At 41.6% G+C, this 21,267-nt stretch overlaps 4 protein-coding genes across 6 annotated transcripts; 1 reads left to right on the top strand and 3 right to left on the bottom strand.

Annotated features, from left to right (window-relative positions):
- Window positions 1-358: 358 nt before the first annotated feature.
- On the bottom strand, window positions 359-4,915 carry mmp21 (matrix metallopeptidase 21; the record flags this gene model as incomplete). The annotated part of the gene is given in 9 exon segments (XM_084342893.1): window positions 359-664; window positions 1,802-1,974; window positions 2,076-2,333; window positions 2,468-2,609; window positions 2,706-2,845; window positions 3,693-4,596; window positions 4,674-4,833; window positions 4,835-4,888; window positions 4,890-4,915. Coding segments are annotated over 9 exon segments (2,163 nt in total).
- Window positions 4,916-5,198: 283 nt separating this feature from the next.
- On the bottom strand, window positions 5,199-8,132 carry uros (uroporphyrinogen III synthase). Of its 3 annotated transcripts, XM_084342891.1 has the most exons (10): window positions 8,091-8,132; window positions 7,542-7,625; window positions 7,145-7,228; window positions 6,964-7,060; window positions 6,711-6,785; window positions 6,267-6,341; window positions 6,081-6,164; window positions 5,862-5,947; window positions 5,686-5,784; window positions 5,199-5,596 (listed from the first exon to the last, which is right to left on the bottom strand). In XM_084342891.1, the coding sequence occupies exons 2-10, from the start codon at window positions 7,602-7,604 to the stop codon at window positions 5,474-5,476; spliced, it is 786 nt and encodes a 261-aa protein (XP_084199017.1). In that variant the 5' UTR covers window positions 7,605-7,625; window positions 8,091-8,132; the 3' UTR covers window positions 5,199-5,473. The 3 variants fall into 3 exon arrangements, with proteins under 3 accessions (XP_084199017.1, XP_084199015.1, XP_084199016.1); XM_084342889.1 differs by having other exon boundaries at window positions 6,964-7,228; XM_084342890.1 differs by lacking the exon at window positions 8,091-8,132 and adding an exon at window positions 7,909-8,030 and having other exon boundaries at window positions 6,964-7,228.
- A 311-nt stretch (window positions 8,133-8,443) lies between these two features.
- bccip (BRCA2 and CDKN1A interacting protein) lies at window positions 8,444-11,417 on the top strand. The gene is made up of 7 exons (XM_084342888.1): window positions 8,444-8,656; window positions 9,059-9,133; window positions 9,239-9,319; window positions 9,423-9,509; window positions 9,623-9,810; window positions 10,325-10,493; window positions 10,703-11,417. Exons 1-7 carry the CDS (start codon window positions 8,516-8,518, stop codon window positions 10,871-10,873), a joined length of 912 nt encoding a protein of 303 aa, XP_084199014.1. The 5' UTR covers window positions 8,444-8,515; the 3' UTR covers window positions 10,874-11,417.
- Window positions 11,418-11,552: 135 nt separating this feature from the next.
- Window positions 11,553-19,231, bottom strand: dhx32a (DEAH (Asp-Glu-Ala-His) box polypeptide 32a). The gene is made up of 11 exons (XM_084342887.1): window positions 18,720-19,231; window positions 17,694-17,887; window positions 16,129-16,501; window positions 15,813-16,052; window positions 15,631-15,724; window positions 15,355-15,504; window positions 14,455-14,646; window positions 14,111-14,251; window positions 13,236-13,426; window positions 12,959-13,149; window positions 11,553-12,273 (listed from the first exon to the last, which is right to left on the bottom strand). Exons 1-11 carry the CDS (start codon window positions 18,981-18,983, stop codon window positions 12,081-12,083), a joined length of 2,223 nt encoding a protein of 740 aa, XP_084199013.1. The 5' UTR covers window positions 18,984-19,231; the 3' UTR covers window positions 11,553-12,080.
- Window positions 19,232-21,267: the final 2,036 nt, after the last annotated feature.

Raw genomic sequence — 21,267 nt, 5'->3', positions numbered from 1 at the left:
AAATGTTTGGCAACTTATGGTGTCTTGTTTTGTAAAAATGGCGTCCGTGCAAAGAATAAGTACATTTATAAATAGGTTTTTTCTCTCTAATGGTCTAAATATCTCAATGATAAGAGGTCCTTTAGGATTTTCATGCCAGTATGCATTTAGCACCTCTAAATGAAAGACAGACAGAGCAGCTGATATGTTAACAAAACACCTCATTGAAAATAAGCCAACAGAAATACACACAGTATGGAGAATTACTACAAAGAAGTAGATAAAACAACAAAAACATATATACATACAGTAACAGGTGAATCAGAGGACAATATCAGTACACATCAGTAGTGTTTAATGAATCTCTGCTTCAACAGCCTCAGCGAGTTAGTCTGAGAGCAGTGGGATGAACGTTGCAGATGTCGAACCAGTGCTGATCCACCTCCTTGTGTGGCAGCAGGCCATTTCGCGGCAGAAAGGGCCGGCGCCAGCGTTCGCGGCTGCCCACCACCTGCCAGAAGCGAGTGCCCTTGAGTAGAAAGATGGCGTTGTGGGTGTAGGAGAAGTAGGCAGCGTCAATGTTGCCATCTGGATGGTCTCCGCTCTCCACTGCAGGGAAAACATCTCTGATGTTTTTGGGGAAGCCTCTTGCCAAGCTGTTGGCTTCCACGTCGAACGCGTACACCTGTTTGAACAGATAATTGTTTTGCCTCATCAATCAATTCAATTACAACACAGATCACAGAGGAAATGTAGCAGGTTTGCTTGCATGAATATGCTCTCTGATAATGCTGGAAAACAATGAATTAGCTCCGGCTTTCATCTTTTCAAGTCTTTACTTACTGATTACACATCACGTAAGGTAGCAGCAGTTGTACTGACGATTAATCCAGGGCCGGACTAACATTTTTGGGGGGCCCAAGGGCAAAAATTAGCAGTTGCCCCCCAACAAGATTCACTGTGCATTATGTCTGTGCCCCATTTCTTCTTGGCTCCCATTATGTATATAGAGAGCACTGTACATGGCAGCTTCATTATATGCTCAGAAACCAATTAGTATTCTTAGCTGTAATAACATTTTTTCTGTGTATTAATTTGTTTTGTGGGAATTTAACTACACACAATTTAAGGTCTTACTAGTAGTTTTATTTAGATTTTGACAGAGGGTCCCTGTACAAGACATACACTGGATTAGTTTGCCTTACTTTTTTCATACTTTTCAATTAATTAATTAATTCAGCTTTTTATTTTATTTTATACTTTTTAAACTCATTGTCGACTAAACAAAGAACAAGTGCTTGGAGCAGAGACGGATGGGAAACATGCGAACATCTGAAACTTTTAACAGGCATCATAGCATCGTGCCAGAAAAGGGGCTAAAAGTAGCGTGTCCACCTGGGTGTCATGTTTACATCACTGCTGATCGGAGCTAGAACCGAGTTATTAGAGTTATTTGAGACTAATGCACATCATACCCTTTCCCACTGAAGACAAATGCCAGATGTTAGTGGGTTTCTTGTCCAGGTGAAGGGGTGTTTTCTAATGGGAACATAATAATGAAGCACCCACCTTTGTTTATACTCCCTCACAAATTTGTATCTAATCAAATTACCAAATCTCACACAGAAACTGGCGCTACTGTGCCTGAGGATCTGTGACACTGTTGCCCACTTTGCTTGGCTAGCAAACCTCATCGACCTTCCTCGGCACAATCTCCAAACCTATTGTTGTTTTCAGCCTAACTCACCTGCCTGTGTCTTGTGTTCTGAGCACCCCCCTGCTTATCATGTGTCAAAGAGAGGATAAGGAAAACAATTCTTACAAGAGTGTTTTTGAAGAAATAGATGTGGGATTGCCTCCTGTCATAAAAGGCTGTGTCAATGGGACTGACCACCCCTGGGAAGCCCTCAGAGATTAACCTTGGATAGCGGTGACCTTCAGGGTCCTGTCTAAACACCTGGTCATTCGCGTTGTCGTACCTCCAGAACTGAGTACCTGTACACACAAAAAGCATTCATGAAATATATCTTTTACAGAACATACAGTATTTAAATATGTAGGATATTATTGTAGACTTGTACTTTTATTAGGCCTACCTTTGAAGAAGTAAACAGCATCTCTTTTCCTGGACCAAACATGCACACACGCATCAACTCCGTCCATGGGAATCCCACGCCAGCCAATCTGCAGTGCAACTGGATCTCCAAAGCGTGTTCGGTTATTCCTGTTCTCATAGAGCCAGTACCAGCCATCTCTAAGGAAATAGGTGTTAAAGCGGATGACCACCTCCCCATAGGGCGTCTTCTCCTTCCTGATCCAATCAAACACTGTGTTGAATCGTCCTTTACAGCCCCCTGGGTTCAAACACAATCACATTATAGAAAATGATTTGGTTTTGTGTCAGTCTGTCGCTGTATGTATGTATGGTATATAAACCTGAATCTCTGTGGGTCTCTGTGTGTATGTATCCACTAGATGGTGCTGTTACCATAGAGGTGCTGTATGGCTTTCCTGTCCATCCAGTCCACCTCAAAGCCTGACTCCTGGGGCAGATAGCTGGGCTGCATTATGGAGCCCGGCCTGTAGATGTGGGGGAGACCCAAAACATGGCCGATCTCATGAACTGCCACCTAATAGAAAGAAATTAAAAATAAGAGTAGAATGAATGCGATGGAAGTGAACATCTGATCATGCAGTTAAAACATCTCATGCTGTAGTATGCTTACTTTGAGAAGGCTGATCCCACTGCCAGCGTTGGGACCAGTGAAGTGTTCGTCGTCATCAAAGTGTATATCACCCAGGAACCAAGCGTGGGCAAACTCTTGACCAGTGCCGTCAAACCTCTGATTGCAACCCAGATGCCTTCCTGTGTGAAATATTATTATTATACCAAAATTGTATAAATAGATAAATAAATAATAAACTTACTGTTTCTGCAGTAAAGACATACAAAGCTTTAGTGTAAAAACCAACTTGTTTCTGTCATATGGAACGCTGATGATGGTTGATACACCTGAAATGTGCTGGTTCTCAACATTAAAGCTATTGTTGTTGTCTATATTGAATAAATGATTTAACTTGATGAATTTACTGACACGCTTTGGAGAAGATGCTTCTGTCTGATTTGAAATATGAAATCAAAAATGTGAACTGTCTATTTTCTGCAGTAATGGAGGAAGTGTTCAGATGCATTTCTGAAGTAAAGTCCTACATTGAAAATGTTACTCAGGCAAAAGTATGCAAGTATAATCAGGAAAATATATTATTACTCATGCATTAGGCTTCATTATAGTGTTGTAGTTGTTCACAGTGGAGCTGATTTTTAGCTATTTTGTACTACAAAATTTTCAGCATGCATTAATCTGCTGACTATTCAATATTAATGGATTATTTATTTGTCATCACAATTACCCAGAGTCCAAAGTGACACCTCCACAGTGGAGAACCAAAATGAAACCCTCACAGTTGCATATCTGACACTATTAAACGTTTTTGATTGGAAAATTACCTAAATGATTATCATTTATATAGGTTTGTTTGTCAAAAAACAAATGAATTATTGACTAATCATTATATCTATACTTTTGAGTAATTTGACTTACAGCAAGACATATTTAATAAGCTTGTAACACTTAATACTGTTAAATATATGCAGTGGAGTTAAAAGTATAAGAATGTTGTATTGAGTTTTGTATGTATTGGGTCTAACCTACCTGTGCCAAAGCCCAGCCTGATATCAACATCCTCCAGCGGGGAACGTGTATCCTCCACGAACTCCAGCGGAGACACCTCGCTCCACATCCTGAAGGCCAGTCTGAAGATGTACCTCTGGTCTTCAACAGACAGCTGACTGCTGTAGCCTTCTCCAATCAGCCTCCATTTCAGCACCCTCTTAGAAAAGGCCATGTAACCTGTTTCACTCAGATCTCTCCTGCGCCTGTTTTTGGATACTAGAGTGGCAAGGTGCCATTTCCTGCGCCGCACTGCTTGGCTCTGATTTGTGCTGATATTTACCATTTTTCTGTCCACAGTGGTATCATGTGAGCTGTTTAGAGAAGTGTTATTTAAAATGGGATCAAATAAAGCAAATTCTTCTGTGTCATTCCTGCTGGTGTCATTGAAAATACCTGTGAGAATGCTTTCTGTGTCATTAGAACTGAATATGTCATCTTCAAAGGAGTCAGCAGTATCAAAACTTGCTGTGTTGTAACTGTCAGTCTCATTAAAAGTGCCACTGGAAATGTTTCCAGTATCTGAGGCACTGATTTTCTCAGGTGCTACAGGTGCGTTCAGGTCAATCTCCTTGTCAGGGACTCCACACCTCGGTTTGTTCATTGCCAACTTGGTTGCCTCGTCCAACAGGCCCGTGACAGGCAGGCCCGACACCCTCTGAAACTCTTCTAGTGCTGAAATAAACTCCTGACTCTCGGTTAGACCATTGTGGTCATTTTGATCGCCATCACGAGGAGCGTCCCTTGAATGATGCACCGAGGTTCCCTCCTGGATCGAGTCTTGAAAGTCACCCAGGAAGTCATCGTTAAAGGAGACGTCTGAGTCTTCAAACTGGATCTCCTCCCAGTTCACTGGCATAATGAATCCATATCTAGACAGAAATAACTACAGCAAGATATGGGTTACATTATACTGTTCCTTTAATCAATTATTAAATGTCTAAAAATAGTGAGATTTTTTACCTCTGCTGAGTATTTGTCTGTTATAAGCTCAGCTTGGTGAGAATTAAGGTTCTGCACGTCAGAATGATCCCGACGGTGGAAAAGTTTCTCCGCATCAGATGAGCTGACGCTCGTCCAAAAAAGCAAAATGATCAGCTGGATCAAAGTCAGCATCGTGGTCGTCAGTGTGACTATATACAAGTGAGATGATGGCAAGAAGCCACGCTGCTTTATAGACAGATCCTGAGTTTCTCCACACCCATCCACAGGTGCGACTCTCTGGAGGTATCCCACTTTCCTCAGCTTTGTGTGAAAAGTAAACCAGTCTTTACTGCCTCTGACTGTGTAATCTGACTGAACCGTATGCATGTGTCATACATGCTTCACTGGTTTTAAATGGGCTGTTGTTGACCTGTAGAAAGACGTTAAAACCTTCACTTTCATGTGGACAATGCCAGTTTGGGACAGCCTAACACTTGTTTTGAATAGGACAAGCACACACACACACACACTTGAGTGTTTTACAATGAATAACCACGATCCATGTCATCACTCTGACTCAAGTTTATTTTCAAAAACAAACACTGCATTGACTTCCTTGAGCAAGCTTAACATAAACAGAATTATAACTCTATTCACTTACATTATTGAGGCCTTTCCAGCACAAAAAGCTTTTTTTTCTCAGTGCAAATTAGCTGATTTACATACAAAACAGGTAACAAGAGCAGTAAAGTAAAAGAGACAAATGACAATACACATAAATAATATAGAATATACAAAGAGAGAAGACAACGTGGATGGGTTTCACAGCCTGTGGGCGGTTACTGTAGAGCTTTGGCTATCGCTGCTGCCAGGTGTTCAGCTGTTGGCTTTTCTGCAGCACAGCTGACGCACAGACCCTCTGCTGTCATGGCGTCTTGTGTAGTTGGCCCGATGGCGGCAAACTGGAAACAAAGAGTGACTGTTAAAAGGCACTGAGGAGCTATTAAGTACAGAAGGTTCATGCATTATTTTATGCACGAGGAGGCTGTACCTTTATCTGAGTCAGCTGTTCACCTGACAGCCTCCGAACCACTTCCAGGCAAAACTTTACTCCTGATGGACTGAAGAAGGCTATGCTGGCTGGGATGCCCTGTAAATACGAACAAATAATGAACAGATGCTACATTTACAAAAGAAGTCCTCTCTAAAAATGCCGTAGAAGTTTACCTGCTCTTTGAAATAGTTCTTCAGATTTTTCTCCAGATCTGGATGTTCAGCTGTTTGATAGACAGTCAGAGTCTCCAGGGGCACTCCTGGAAACAAAGAAACAGATCCTCCGCTGTGATAAAGGTAGCTCAATTATTATTTTATAATTAGCGTAAACCCCACTGGGACTTTTATCACCTTGAGTTTTAATCGTAAGGCACAACATGGGAAAATGCTTACCATTGTCCCTTAAAGCTGTAGGCAAAACTTCCCTTTTGATCGAGCCACAGGGGAAAAAAAATGGTGGGATATTTGTGTCCTCTCCTATGATGAGAATTAAGTATAAGGTCATATTAGTCATCAGAACAATCATAAATTTTCAATTAACCTGAGCTGTGAATGTGGGAGTATGAAATCATATCATACGTTCAATGATAACACGTGATAGGACCTCTGCTGTCCCTGTGTCCTCGCCTAGAGGGTTCAGACCCAGACTCCGTACTGTGCAGGAAAAAAAACACAAAAAGTGTCAAATTAATTTCACCTAATTCAATTACTAAATACACAACTCATAAAACTGACAACAAAGAGATCAGCTGTCACTAAAGAGGGAAGGTTAAGCACATGTCTGCACCTGCTCGTTTTCTAAAGACCAAATACTTGCTGTGTGTCACAGCAAACTGTCACTTGTGTACAGCCTGTTTTTATATGACTGAGGGCAGTAACATCACTTCACACACTTCTGTCACCACAACGCCAGGTGCCTGCCACACTCTGCTAGAATTAGCATTAACATAGCAAGGGTTGCACAAAACATAAAGATGGAAATATAAAAAAGAGAAGTTTGTGTCATGTGTGACAACAACTCACCTAATGCAGCAGTTGCCTTCCCAACCACATAAATGGATTTAGTGTTCCACTTGTCTTTCACTGAGCTGTTCCATTCTGAATTAATAATGAAGAAAAGGATAACATTTCATCAAGGAAATCGCAGTTAGCAGTCCAGAAAAGAAGTACGCAGTATTGACAGACATGAAATGGGACTTAAGACCATTATATGAATGAGGTACTGGGTGCAACAATTATAATGTTTTTCAAAATGCAGTTATGTTGATTCCCTCACCTTCCCTTCTTTCTTCTGCTTCTAAGCACATCTTCACAGCCTCCACTGCTCTCGGACTGGTAAATATAAGACCTCCATGTTTCTCAGGTTGGAAAAGCTGAAATATGACACGAGAAGCAATGAATATGAGAATACATGAACGAAACAAATATGTATTCAACGCTGTAACAATGGAGCTTACCTTATCTGACAAGGTGTTTAATGAGACAAATTTAAACGACAGCACGGGAATTAGGGTTGCTTTATGTCCGTGTGATGCCAGCTCCTGTGGAATCAGAAATAATAATAAATTCCAGTACCGATGGACTGAAACTGCTAAAAGCAAGAATAAATAAATACATAAATGTCTCATTAAATAAACCAACATACCATTAAATGTAACAAAATAATCTTAAAAATAAATGTGGGCATTATCTTTTATATTTGATTTTCTAGTTTATATTCTCCTCCATATATAATACCTTTGTATTAATTCACCTATCATATTTACTGAGCAATTTCTCTATTTATTTTCTCTTTTGGCAGCTTCACTCCTGCACATGTATGATCACAGCACTGTTACAAACAAGTGTGTCTACCTTAATGTAGGGATCAGGTCCAGAGTCTCCATCTCTTGGCTCCTTGAGAAGCAGTACATGCATGTCGACAACGACCTTTAAACACTGGATCAATAAAACACAAGAGAAGGATCCAGGTTGTAATATGAATGCTGCTGTCAAAACTGCACCAACAGAGGACAAAGGGTGTGAAGGGCACAGCAAGCTAAGCTACACCCTAAAACTGGCATATGCAACCTGCTGATAACAACATGGTCGAGACACGATAATTGGACTGTATCTGAGGAGCAAATAGAAAGCAATAAAGCCACACTTTCTGCGTAGTATGTCACATCTGTAGCTAGCTAAAACGTGGCTAATGTCTTTCTTCTCGTGTGTTATTGTTTACATTAGCACGACATCCTGGATGACAGTTTAGCTCGTAGCTACGGTAACAGTCGCCTTAATACAGCTTGTCCGTAATGCCTAGTGATACTAAGCGACAACTGTATCTTGCTCGTGTCGTACAAAGATATGAAATACAAAGGATACTCTAAATATTTCATAAAATACTGCATAAAATTCATGTACCTTCAGTTGTCACTACCGCTGAGTGCATGACGACTAAAGTCACTGTCAAGGAGGGGAGAGATAACATTGAATATTTTACAAATTTACCTAAAATCTGGTTATTTGTTTAAAAACGTCATTTATTTTAAAAATGTGTAATCAATATTTAGACTATACAATGTGAATACTTACTTATAGCAGTAACATAGTAGTTAGGCACAGTTTAAATAATATGATCCCCCTTTTTCGGAAATGGTTTATTCCATTTTACCACCAGGCTACGCGCCAACATTGCGGCTCCGACGGTTGCTACAGCATAGTCAAATCCTGTACATTTGGAGCCATCATGGCGGCTTCAGCGCTTCAGTTTCCACGCACCCCTCCGTGGCTGACATTTAAGCTTTGCCACGCCCACTACGTTGACACGTGTGTTGCCTGTTTGCAGCATGGCTTCTTCAGCTAAGAGGAGAGCAGTAGGTTTGGGTGAAAATCCCGACGAAAGTGAGAACAGCTCCGACGAGAACCCGGAGGAGGATGTTGATTCCGGGGAGGAGGACAGCGAGGCGTCGGAGGAGGAGATCAATGAGGTGAAGGAACAAAGGAACGAGCAGTTCAATGCTGTGCATGGGTCTTGCTAGCCAGCTAGTTAGCTTGCTAACTCAACTGTCGGCTAATTGTAGCAGGAAGACACAATTATTTACTGTTACTGTCTAACAGAAACGACGAGTTTAGCGTTAAGAAAGTATATAAACTGGATTTTTATATTTATTTACGTAGTGACTTTACCGAAGTATCTGTAACTTCTCGAAAGTAGCTGCTAAACGTAGCTGACAGCGCACTTCAGAAGCTGCATGAATGAAACTAACAGCTCGTACTAAAACAACATGTAACAGCTACTCACTTAATGAACTAAAGTGCATGTAATTAAATGCTTTCCACACAACTGCCTTTCTTAACTTCTGTTTTCTTTGTTTCCGTTTCACATTCAGGAGGTTGTTGTCGACTTTGAAGCCCACACTATTTCAGCCAACGACTTCAATGGCGTCAAGAAACTCCTACAACAGGTTTGGGACAGTATTAATGAATTGCATCTAAATGATCATGTTCACATGTGATTTATTTGGCATAAGCAATCTCACTGATGTCACGTCTGTTGTGTTTGGATACAGCTCTTCCTGAAGGCTCATGTAAATACATCAGAGATGACAGACATCATCATACAACAGAATCATGTTGGAAGTGTCATCAAGGTGAGTTAATCAGTGGTTGAAATAGGTGATTGTTAAATTTTTTTATTACTTTTAGCATTTTCAGCTCTGACATGTATTCACTTGTCTATTCTCTTTGCTCCAGCAAGCAGAGGTCCCGGAAGACAGCGATGATGACGACCCCGATGAGGTGTATGGCTTCATCAGTCTGCTCAACCTCACGGAGAGAAAGGTAGCACCGCTGGCACGCACGAACCTTCCGAATAATTGGCTGCTGGGGGCTGTGATAATGTCGGATGAACACATTTGAAGGTAATTTAACTTCATTATGTGTGTGTCTGGCAGGGTGTGCAGTGCGTGGAGGAGGTGAAGGAGATGATCGTGGATCAGTGTGAGAAGAACTCTACCCACAGCGTGACGGAACAGCTGGAGCAGATCCTCAGTGACACCAGCAAGCCTGTGGGGCTGCTGCTGAGTGAGCGCTTCATCAATGTCCCTCCACAGATCGCCCTGCCGCTGCACAGACAGCTCCAGTGAGTTCTGCTCTGTTCCCTTATGTCCTCCTCAGTGTTTTTTCCCTTCAGGGAGAAATCTACTCCGAATCATGTTGACACTGTTAAAAGCATCTGTGCATCGTTGTTCAAATAGGGTGTTAAATACATGTATTGTTGCAAATCTTAGTCAACATCAAAGTTTATGTATTGTGTGTTTGTGAAGGCAGCAGTAGAACTACATCTGAACTCTTCAAATAAGGGTGATTGATGTCGGGTCTGTCTCTGTTGTTGACTGAAATGGATACTTGACCTGAAAGTGCTTCGTAAAGGAGAAATAAACAAAACTTCTAAGACGAGTTAACTACTTTTTATGAGAGCATTTAAATCTAGAATAGGTGCTTCAGGTTGTAATAGCTGAAGGAGTATCTGTACTATTTCAGTGCTTTGAATAGAAAAATGAAAAATGTCCTTCATGGTTCATGATCAAAAATAAATCAATCTTTTGAAGGTGTCCTTCGCAGCAAAATAAACCCAACGTACTTGTGTCCTTCAGGGAAGAAATAGCTGAAGCTCAGAGGACGAATAAGCCCAGTGGGAGATGTCACTACTGTCTGATGATCAGCAAGACCTGCAAAGAGGCAAGCAAGAGTATTTCAGCCAGAGGAGGAGCTCCCAAAGAAGAATACATGTTTGTCAATGCAGAGGAGGAGTTCTTCTATGAGGTAAAGGAAAAAGCTGTTAACTAAACTTTTGAAAATGTACAGGAAGTGTTTTACATACAGCATTTGATGACACTCTTTAGTTCTTAAGATGCGAACTAAGCGAAGACAGAATGGCCTGAAAGAGCTATGTAAGAGGAGTGATGGAAAACATTTGTATTAATGTCTAAATATTCTCAAAGAGCTAAACATCGTCTGTATTCTCCTCACAGCAAGCCATCATCAAGTTCCACTACTCCGTCCAGGAGGAGGCAGATACCTGTTTGAGCGGCAGGTGGTCGTTCGACGACGTTCCCATGAAACCTTTCAGGACAGTGATGCTGATACCATCGGACAGGATGCCCGTCATTATGGACAAACTTAAAGAATACCTAACTGTGTGAACCTCACAATAAACGTGTGCACATACTGAAGACCTTCAGACTCACGGAAATGGTTCAATATGAGACTTCAGTAGAAACTGTTTTGGTACCATCAAACCAGCAATTGTAGTGCCAGTATCGTAAACCCGATATTCAGTACATGTTGTTTTAAACAACATATATATACGGTTTTATCATGTGAATATGAATAGAAATACACCAAGTTTTTTTTAAAAGACTTTTATTACAAGATTATGAACTAACACAATTGTGATAAGTCTTGCGTTAATGACAACAGCTGATATGTGAGCTTGGAGCTTAGTCTGAGCAGATGGAGGAAGGAGGGATGTGTCGTTTGTCATTAATTCAAATTAGCGATTGGCAAAATTCTTGTCTGCTCTAATGTCCTTGATGACAGCTCGGTAGAAAGCCGATTTTTGTAGACACAAACGGGAGCAGAATCTTAAATGAAGTTTGTTTGTGCTAGTTTACCAAGGATTTTCCATTAATGCATTTGCATAGATCTCTTGCCACTGATTAATAATAAATGCATTATATATCTGTATGTCTCGACAATCATTTGCTTGCTTAGTCGTCCATCGTGTCAACTCACACATATGGATTCAGTGTCAAATATACCACATTAACCTGAGGAGAAAAGTATACCAACATGTCTGAAGAGGACAGCTTTGCATTAGAAGGTAACAAATGACATCTCCAGCAGCTTGTACGTGCATCAAAGTGTTAGATCATCTCTTTAAATGTGCATGTTGTGCACAAGAGGTGTGCTGGGATGTTTTTTCCTCCCTTTAAAGTCCTGCAACAGATGACACCCATCTGCAGCCCCTCTGCTGTTGATTAAAGTCTTAAAATCTAAACAGCTGGCGAGGTACTCACATTTCCAGACAGAAGGTGTTGAAGGGGAGAGCAGAGCAGGGGAAGGGTGAGAAACAAGATAGAAAACCTCCATCAGATGCTAACACACCACAACTAAAAAAGGTGTTCATGATTTACTAGATTGTGCTTCATGTCAACTCACTAGACAACACCGTCACCCTGTATGAGAGTGAACCTTCTTTGCTTATGTACATGTGACCATCAATACGACTTTTAAGCAGTGTAATAAGTTATCACAGTCCATGGTTGGCATTGGCTATAAACATGTTACAAGCATAAATGCATTTGCAGGTAAGACTGCAGCCCGGTTTTTCACATTTGTGATTTCACGTCATTGAATCACACATCTGTCGTAAGTCACCATTGCACCTCCGCTGTCGTCGTCGCTGCTGACTGTGGCGGCTTTTTGTTTCTCGTTTTTACTTTTTCTGGAGCGATCTGGGTCCAGCATGTCTTGCAGTATGTCTTTGCTTTCACTAGGGGGCAGGTTGTAGAAGAAGTAGAGCGGTGCCATTTGAATGAACCTGAAATGGCAAAGAAATGACATTAAAACAGGTAATTCTGGGGAACAGGAGTAGTATCTATTTTTCTTCTCACCTGTAGTGCTATTTATCCATCTAGATTGTTTTGGTGTGAGTTTTAGAGATTAGGGTGTCCTGAGACCGCCACTGGCAGAAAGAAAAATAGTCCCGAAATGAAACTGCACATAACAAGGACTGTGGATTATCTTGAGTAACTAGGTCATGACTTCTGGAGAGAGACGTAACCTGAGTTCTTCAAATTTATTTAGCGCTATGAGCACCACAAACCAGGTGCCACCCAGTTCCATTATATTCAAGAGAAGGCAGACTTCTTTACTGCCGATATCTCCAAAACTCGGCAGCTCACACCAAAACATTCTAGATGGATAAATAGCATCACAGTTAACAGGAAATACATGTGGTTTTGATTTATTGGGGTGAACTGTGCCTTTAAAAAATGTTCATATTAAAAAAAAAAACAAACACAGCTACTGTAGAGATTTTAAGAGGATTACAAAGATTTAAAATTTAAATGTGACCAAATTGCTCGGTTTTACAACAATAACAAAAAGCAATCAAAACATGTTTGTCTCAGCAGTGTGGTGCACGATCATAATCCATGAGAACTCACTTTAATCTGTTTGTACACAGCATATCTGACAGAGAGCTGAAAAAGGGATTGACTTACACTTGAGGGGAAATTTCAGAGACCGTTCTCATGCAGTTGTTCTCTGACAGGGTGTAGTCGTGGAACACGACCCACTCTGGCAGCCCCAGCTTGTGTGACTGAGCCCCGTAGCCGGACAGCGGGTGCACCTGGGCCATGTGCTTGTGTGTCAGAATGAAGTAGTTTCCCGATCCGTCCACATCTCGAGCAATCTGTGAAAAGGAAATCCACCATAGACTTGAATTCAGTTGAATCCTGAAGGCGGATTCATTAAAATTGACGTGTGGTTTCCACATACCTGCATGAAGAACCCCGCCAGGAGAGCTCTCTTGATGTTGTGGGTGTTGCTCTTGGTTCCGAAAGAGGGCTCGGAGATGGGGAGCTCGATCCGGTTCAGAGTGTCAGTCAACTCTGATCGGATGGCCTCGGCTGTCTTCAGGGCGGAGTGATCCAGGAAATAGTCCTTGCACCACTTTTCAGCACTGAAGTCTGAAACACAGAGTGAAGTAATATTTTGGTCAAACTCAGGCAATCATTGAAATCCAAATACAGGGTAACAGTATTACTTAAAACTATATTCAAAACAATGATCACCTTTGATGAAGTCCGTAAAGCATCCAACATAAAAAAATGAGCTAACATTATCAACAGACTATGAAGAAATATCAAAGATGTGTTTTTATTGTGTTGCAGAGGTATCTATTAAAGTTAGCATGCTAACCAACTAGCTCCTAGCCACCTTGTACCTCACGAGGTAATAGTCCGATAGTGAACAACACCAACACAACCCCGAGTCCGGCCAGAGTCAGCTAATATGACCACTAGCTGTGCAGCTAACTGACCTGAATAGCTAACGGCAGCTACAGTTAGCAGCAGTTGGTTACCCTGGTGATATGCTGCCCCCTATTTGTTTGGAGTATTAATTCAACAGGTGGTCGATTCTTACACATTGCACCTTTAAAGACCATGTAAAGCATTTTAGAGAGTGCCTCAGTGTATGAATTTGTATCATGCCACTTGTTTTATGTTACAGAGGTTAAACTGGTTTTACTGTTTTTCCACAGACTCAGTAACACTCCAGGGATGCATCACGGTCAGTAAGTCACGCCACATTGCAGCATGTACCATTTAACCAAAGAGCAGATTTGTTTCTGTTCACCAACTGAGTCTTACATTGCTCCCTCTGGCTTTGTTTGAAGGCATTGTAGATGTTGATGAGGGTGAAGTGATCGCCTTCAGGGTGCTGGAACTTTCTGTGACACTGAACCGCCTCGTGGGTCATGCCAACAGGTGGCTCCAGGAAGCAGCTTGGCGCTAAAAGACGAGAACAACAAGGTCAGCATCACTGAGACAAGCCACTCTTACCAAGGACCATCTGGTTTAATGTCTGAGAGGGAAACTGCTGTAACAATGTCCATCTGGTGAATCTACAAACCAATTAAAAGGATCGCCACTCATAAGGAGTACATCGAAATCCTATTTAGATTATAAAGTTGAAACACAAGTCACGAACGTACCCGACAGCATTGCCGCGATCGTCAACATCTCGCTCACACAGTCGAACTCGCAGGATGCCAGCAGGGCTTTTGCCATCTGAGGGTCCAGAGGGATTTCAGACATTATGATGCCAATCTCAGACAAGTTGCCATCATCGTCTAACGCTGCGAGGTAATCCAGCTCCTCCAACGCCTGCATGAGACCCTCGGGATCTGCAGCAAGGAAACAGCATGAGTTTATTACATGAAATCAATAAGAGAGAATCCCCTTAGAGGAAAAATAGTAAAGTGCCCAATCTAACCCTAACCCATATGTAGACTTTGGTAGTATCCGAAAAGGACACTATGGTAGACAAGTTGAGATAAAATGGAAATACATAAACACCAATTTATGCCACCAGAATCATTTGAAAGTTGCCCTAATCACATAAAAAGTCTCAAATTTCCACATAACTCTTACACAAGGAAATATAATGACGCACACATATTTGGGCAAGTAACCCCAGTGCCAAATTCTGCAAGAATACAGAGATATTACAGGATATTTGGCCTGCTCTTCCTCCTCATTGTACTTGTCTGGTGCTGCCCTAACGAGACATGTTGTGTAATCGTTAATGAGCTGGCCCCTTTTAGCCTGTTCTGTTCATGTTAGGGTGGGTCAGAGCTCAGACAATAGTTAGTAGCAGGGTCCTGTCAGCTCAGCTAAATCATGGCTGACTGGGCCCAAACAGCTACACAGAGCAGATTCATCTGTGCTTCCTCTAGCCAAAAAAAAAAAAAAAAACCCTCCCACGAGCACCTCTCCGGCTGCGTTTTAGAGTGGGAGAGAGGTCCTGTCTGTGGGAACTAGCAGCCTGAGAATAAAAAGCTTGTTTTCGTGAATCATGATTCAATTTGTGCAATTTCCACAAGCAGGCGAACCTGGTCTGTCGATGAAGTCACACTGTCCAAGGCCGGCTATCTCGATCCTTTTCAGGAAAAGGACTGTTGGTGTAATGTTGGACTCCAAGATCTGTGGGGAGTTCTCTGCAGGGAGCTGGCTGTCTTCTGGATACAGGCAGAAACATTTACCTAGGAAATACATTCAGTGAAATCATTTTTTGATAACCTCTGACATTGTTCCTCATGCATTATTTTAGTCAAGAGTCTAGGCTTTGTTGCCATGTCTGAGTCTGAATGTTCAATTAGCCGATATACCTGATGGTCCAGACAGCTTCTTCCGTAGGTCTACCTGACATTGACTGATGGGTTGAAGTACCTCAGAGTTGGCTCTTATTCTTGGATTGTACACCTACAAAGTCCAAACCACGCGCCAATCAATATCATATATTGCTCATTTGAGGTTGATATTTATGGATATTTTGCTGAAAATAACTTACCATCTTTTTCTGGACTCCTGTGTCAATGACAAAGCTGACGGACTCTGTAGGCCACCACATATCCTCTCCCTTTTGGGTAGAGAGGAAAACCATCCTGGACCTCTTGGAGCCTGGTTGCTCGGTCGAGACAGGCGGTGGCTCTCCCTGACCTCGGCACAGGACCACGGGCACCATCTGGCCCAGCTCCGCTCCCAGCCTGGTGCCTTCTTTCTGCAGGATGCTGTGGGCACAATGGACCTCCTGCAGAGGAGATCACAAGCACTTAAACCATTTTCAGCTTCGGTCCCACAAAACCAGTCAAAGAAAAAACTCTTACCTCAGCTGAGGCAAAAAACACAACGACATCTCCGTCCTCTTTGGTTCGATGGATCTCCAGCACCAGTCTCAGCGCTGAGTAGAAGTAGTCTTTGTTGCCACTGTTGCTGTGGACCACCTCGGCAGGAGACGAGGCCTCCAGACTGATGAGCGGGATGCTGCCGTAGTGGCTCAGCAGCTTGTCGGTCATGGGCGGGATGGCGAGGACCACCACTCTGAGGTCAGGCCTCTGCAGCAGGATGTCCTTGAGGAGACCGAGCAGAATGTCCGTGCTAACTGTCCTCTCGTGGGCCTGGTCGATGATGATGACCCCGTAGTGCTCCAGAAAAGGGTCCGACATCATTTCTCTCAGTAGCATATCGTCAGTGCAGTACCTGAGTGATAAAGAGCCATCAGAGGGGCGTTATTAGTGGAGGTATTATACATGTAACATATTCTGGACAACAGCCATAAGAGGCAACATCAGGAAAGTAGGGTAGCACAATATTCTTGATTACGTTGCTTTGAAGACGTACTTCGAGTGACAATGTTAGAAAACAGCCAATGTAGACAGCTACATCACCAAGTCGCTGTTGAAAGATGAGGCCAGCTGAACTTTGATTTGTAGCGCGTTGCATCCGTTACGCATCAACAAGTATTGGGCACCTGTAGTTTCATATCGCCAGCTTCCATTGAAAATGACTTGCGGCCTGTTGCACTGCCCCTGGTAGTCTGAACAGACGGTTAAAGCGAGTCTTCGGTCTGTTTTATGTCCTATATCACTTTTGTGATAAAACCATTAAAGATTATCCAAGTTAAGCTAAAACATAGGCTAGCTTAGCAGTATCATAAGTAAAGAGGTGTCACACAATGTCAGCTACACAGCAACAACAACCAGACAGCTGTCAGTAGCTGCCATAAGCTAGCTGCTAAGCTAAGCAGCAAGCAAGGCTGCAGCAAAACCGTGTGTAGTAAAATAAGAAATAGTGTTTTATTATTCACAAGTTCAACTTTAGTAGAAAGATAGTGTGATGTTTTCATTTTAAAGTAACACAGGCTCACTGTAAGTCAAAACCATGCTGTGAAAATGCTGTTCATGTAGCACGGCCCATACAAACTGAGTAACGTATGAGTACAGGCATTGTGAGAGGGGACATTCAGGGCTCACTGTTTTTATTCTCTCAGGGGGCTCAGTCGTTCATGAGCGAGGATGAGACGAGGAACACATGACTGTATGAAAGGGTAATACTACGTGGGCCAGGGAATACTCTGTAAAACCACTGTTTTTATTTACATTTTACACAGCATCCCATCTTTTTCTTAATAGAGGTTGTAGCCTGTTTTATTTGACTAGAAGTCCAAAAATGTACAATGATCTAAAAAGCAGCAAGCCCTCCTATTTGAGACGGTGGAAGAACAGAAATAAATGCCTGATGCTGTTCTGTCACAAGAAGACATTACTCTTTTGCTACACGGCGGTGAGCGTAATGTCCTGTGACTTCAAAGTTGCCCACTTCATCAAGACCCAAGCACTCTGTGTGTGCACAATCCATGATGTGAAGTGTTTGTGAGAGGTCATCAGCAAACCTCAGAACGGTGTCGGAGGAGCAGCAGGTCTCCAGAGGGATGGTGTAACCCACTTCGTGGCCTATGTTGACGTCCATTTCGTCAGCCACGCGTAAGGCCAGATCCACAGCCTGCCGTCTGTCGGTCTGTGTGCACACGACCATGCCATGCTGGTACTGTGCGGACAGACAGAACTCCGCACACCACTGAGGGATCTGAAAGAGAATAATCACCATTTTTTTTTGTTTTTTAGTGCTGATTCTCCACCAAAAACAACACTTTCCTGTCAGATTATCTCAAGTTTTCAGCGGCAGGCATCCTTTCAGGATCGCACCAACAGCTTTTGTTTGAGCCAACAGCAAAACAAACAGTGACAGGAGATATCCTATGGCATTATCGCTCATAATGCAAAATTGCTTTGGCAGCATGAGGCGGCTCCAGCGGATCAGGGCTTAGCAGCAGGAGGTCCCCTAACACCCCTGCTGGAGCCTTTGTCAAACTCGACTGTCAGGCAGGCAGGCAGGAGCTTGGACAGCCTCGCTTGTGACACAACAGCATCTGCTGAGCTGGGCAGCCTGTTCACACACACAGGCTCACATAATGGTGCTCCTTTCCATACATGTCAGAGTGGGAAAACAAATCATGTCACAGGAATCAAAACTATGTCAGAGAGGGAGAGAGGATGTGCTGTTTGGTGGTAGATAAAAATGGCGGCGAAAAAGTGTTTACTTCACATTTAAATCAAATCAGCAGGAGCAGACTTCTCTAATTTGCTGTTGACTCAGTGAGCATGTGGCAACAAACAGCATGCAGGTCATACAAATTAGGTTATGCTTTGGTATTTGGGTTCAGTCTGAGGGAAGTCAACAGAGAAAGAGATAGAAAAGTAAAAGATGAACTGCTATTTAACTCTAATGCTCAAAAGAGTAGATGAGGAAATCTGAGCCTCTATTTCCCTTGAAAATAAATAATAAATTCATAAATAAAACCCTGAATAAAAGTTTAACACATCATCTTTTCCCGTGCTTCTTTCCTGACAAGTCTTACCTGTGTACTCCTCCCAGTCTTTGCCGTCCCAGACACAATAACCAGCTGGTTGTTCACCAGAGCATCTTCAAACTCGCACCTGACCCTCCAGACCGACAGAGTCTTCCTCTCCTGCAGCAGTTTGTAGTAACGCGAGGAAAAGGGCAATCCATCGAACTGATTCAACTCCAGATCATCTCCAAAGCCAAATGAATCTTCCGCAGGACATTCCTCACTCTCAGGGTAGATGTCAGGCTCGGAGGCTGAAATATTTCCCTCCGACATGACACATTTGTTAATCCGGACAAGAGCGCACAAAGGTTTTTCCTACCGCTCCAGCTGCGGCTCCATCGCAATCCGTCAAAAAAAGGGCAGTTTCAGTCCAGTTTAAAGCAAACAGCGTATCCTGGATTCTTATGATGATAAATGGAAACAGTTTCGGCTTCTTAATTGCTAAAACTGTGTAAATGAAGCGGGCTCAAAGTTTGTAGGTTGCTCTGTCAGGCTGGCGGACGCGCAGTGCGCACCGGGCGCGTAATTTCTCCCCAGCGTGGCTTCACACGTGTTTTCATTTGCATAGAGCTTCACTGAGCCTGTCTGTCATAATCACCCGCTTATCCATAATAATCACGTGTAATCAAATGTTTTCACATATCAAATCCCAAATGAATTCAGATAATAACCTCCTCTTCTTATGCTGCTTTAATTGAAAGGAAAGAACGTTTTTTTTTTCATTTCCCCCAACATGATAAATACATATTTCATTACTAGAATTATGACTTACTGAGCCTTAAATATGATGTAATAATTCAAAGTATGGAAAAAGATTCTCAAATGTATTAAATAATATGTCATATTTATGGGGGAAAAATGTTGCCTTTTTTTTTAAATTAAACTTTATGAAACATCTACAGGAACCACTTAAAAATGATCATCCATCAGGCTGCAGCTTCTCCACAAGGGAGAGCTGTTCGGCCATTATCAGTCCAGCTCAGACACATGTTGAGTTAAATTAATCAATTTTATCTTTTCTAAATATCAGTAAAGCTTTTGAAGGCTCTCAATCATCAAACAAGCCTGAAAGTCTCAACTCTACTGTGTGTAAAATGCAGCCTTCCTGTCTGAGTAACCAGGAACAAACAGATATGCAGAGTGCAGCTAAGTACATTTACTAAATTCTCTTCTTGAGTCATTTCTATTTTATGCTACTTTATACTTCTATTACACTTCATGAGACATTTCAAAAGGAAATATCTTAATTTTTACTCATTTTACTACATTGATTTTACACTTAGAGTTAGTTTTTACATAAAAAACACATTATGCTTGTATGATCTTAAGGTATCTGATATTAAATGTATTTAAGTTTGAAAAGTACAAGTAAAAGTAAATTATACATATATTTACCTATATGTATATACTGTATATGGTGGGCCTGGCTGACATTCAGCATTTTTCTTATTATTGCTAATGAGTTTCCTTTTATTAATTGCTGATAAAATGAAATAATTAAAAAAAATTGACTACTTTGGCTTTAATGCAGTATGTAATCGGCAAAGTAACTACTAACTAAAGTTATCAAACAAATGTAGCAAAGCAAAAAGTACAATATTTGCCTCCAAAGTGTAGTGGAGTGGAAGTAAAAAGTAGCAGAAAAGGGAAATTTCAGGACATTTACTTGTATTGGAGTATTTTTTGACGCAGAAGTAAAGAATCAGTACTTCTTCCACTACTACAGATACAGTATGTGAATGATTTGTATTTCCATTTTTAAAAATGTTTTTTGGCTTGCACATCTAAACCCTCTTCCTGTTTATTTTAGCTGCTGCTTTTCTAATTAGACACTGTTGTGTGAGGCGGTGGAGGCCTGCTACCATTTCTCATTAGCAAAGGTCGTTTTTTGTTTTTTGTTTTTCCCAAACTGCTCTTATTGAACATCCTTTTAATCACACACATGCTTCACTCCTCTAGTCATCACTACTGAATCCTAATAGGCAATCCCATAGGTGTGAACACACACTTGTATTGATCGAAGCAGTGTTGGTATCTCCTTCAAAGACCTTTTTTTAAATTGCTTTTAGACAAAGGTTCAGAATGTTGAAATAAGCTGAGCTGCTCCGGGTGTTGGTGTCGAATGATTCAATCAATTTGTAACCTCAAACCTCTCTGAGAATAAAGACCGCTTTAAAATGTTACATTACACTTATTAGTGTATTCAGCATTGCATCTCCTGGTTGTAAGTTGGTTTTTCGGGTTGCAATTTGTCAAGAGGCCCTTGATAAAAAGAACACTTTATGTAGATACAGTGATATTGTAATTGTAAAATTAGATACAGTATGAAATCTGACTTTGTATTCTTAGAAAGTAGGACTTACTAATGTTTGTGTGCCCTCTATTTTAACATCCAAAAGTAAAATAACTGTTCGTCTGATATAATTGATTTTTCGCTATTATATAATCCGGTGGTTCTCAAAGTGGGCCTTTGAGCTGGTTCCATAAGTAACATACGAAAAAATGATTTCACTTTATATATTTGAGTTAACTTCAAAGTCATATTTCGTGTGAAGTT

The sequence above is a fragment of the Pagrus pagrus genome (genome assembly GCF_965226575.1).
Source record: "Pagrus pagrus genome assembly, chromosome: 21".
NCBI classification, from domain to species: Eukaryota; Metazoa; Chordata; class Actinopteri; order Spariformes; family Sparidae; genus Pagrus; species Pagrus pagrus.
This window is presented reverse-complemented; position numbering and strand designations above follow the sequence as displayed.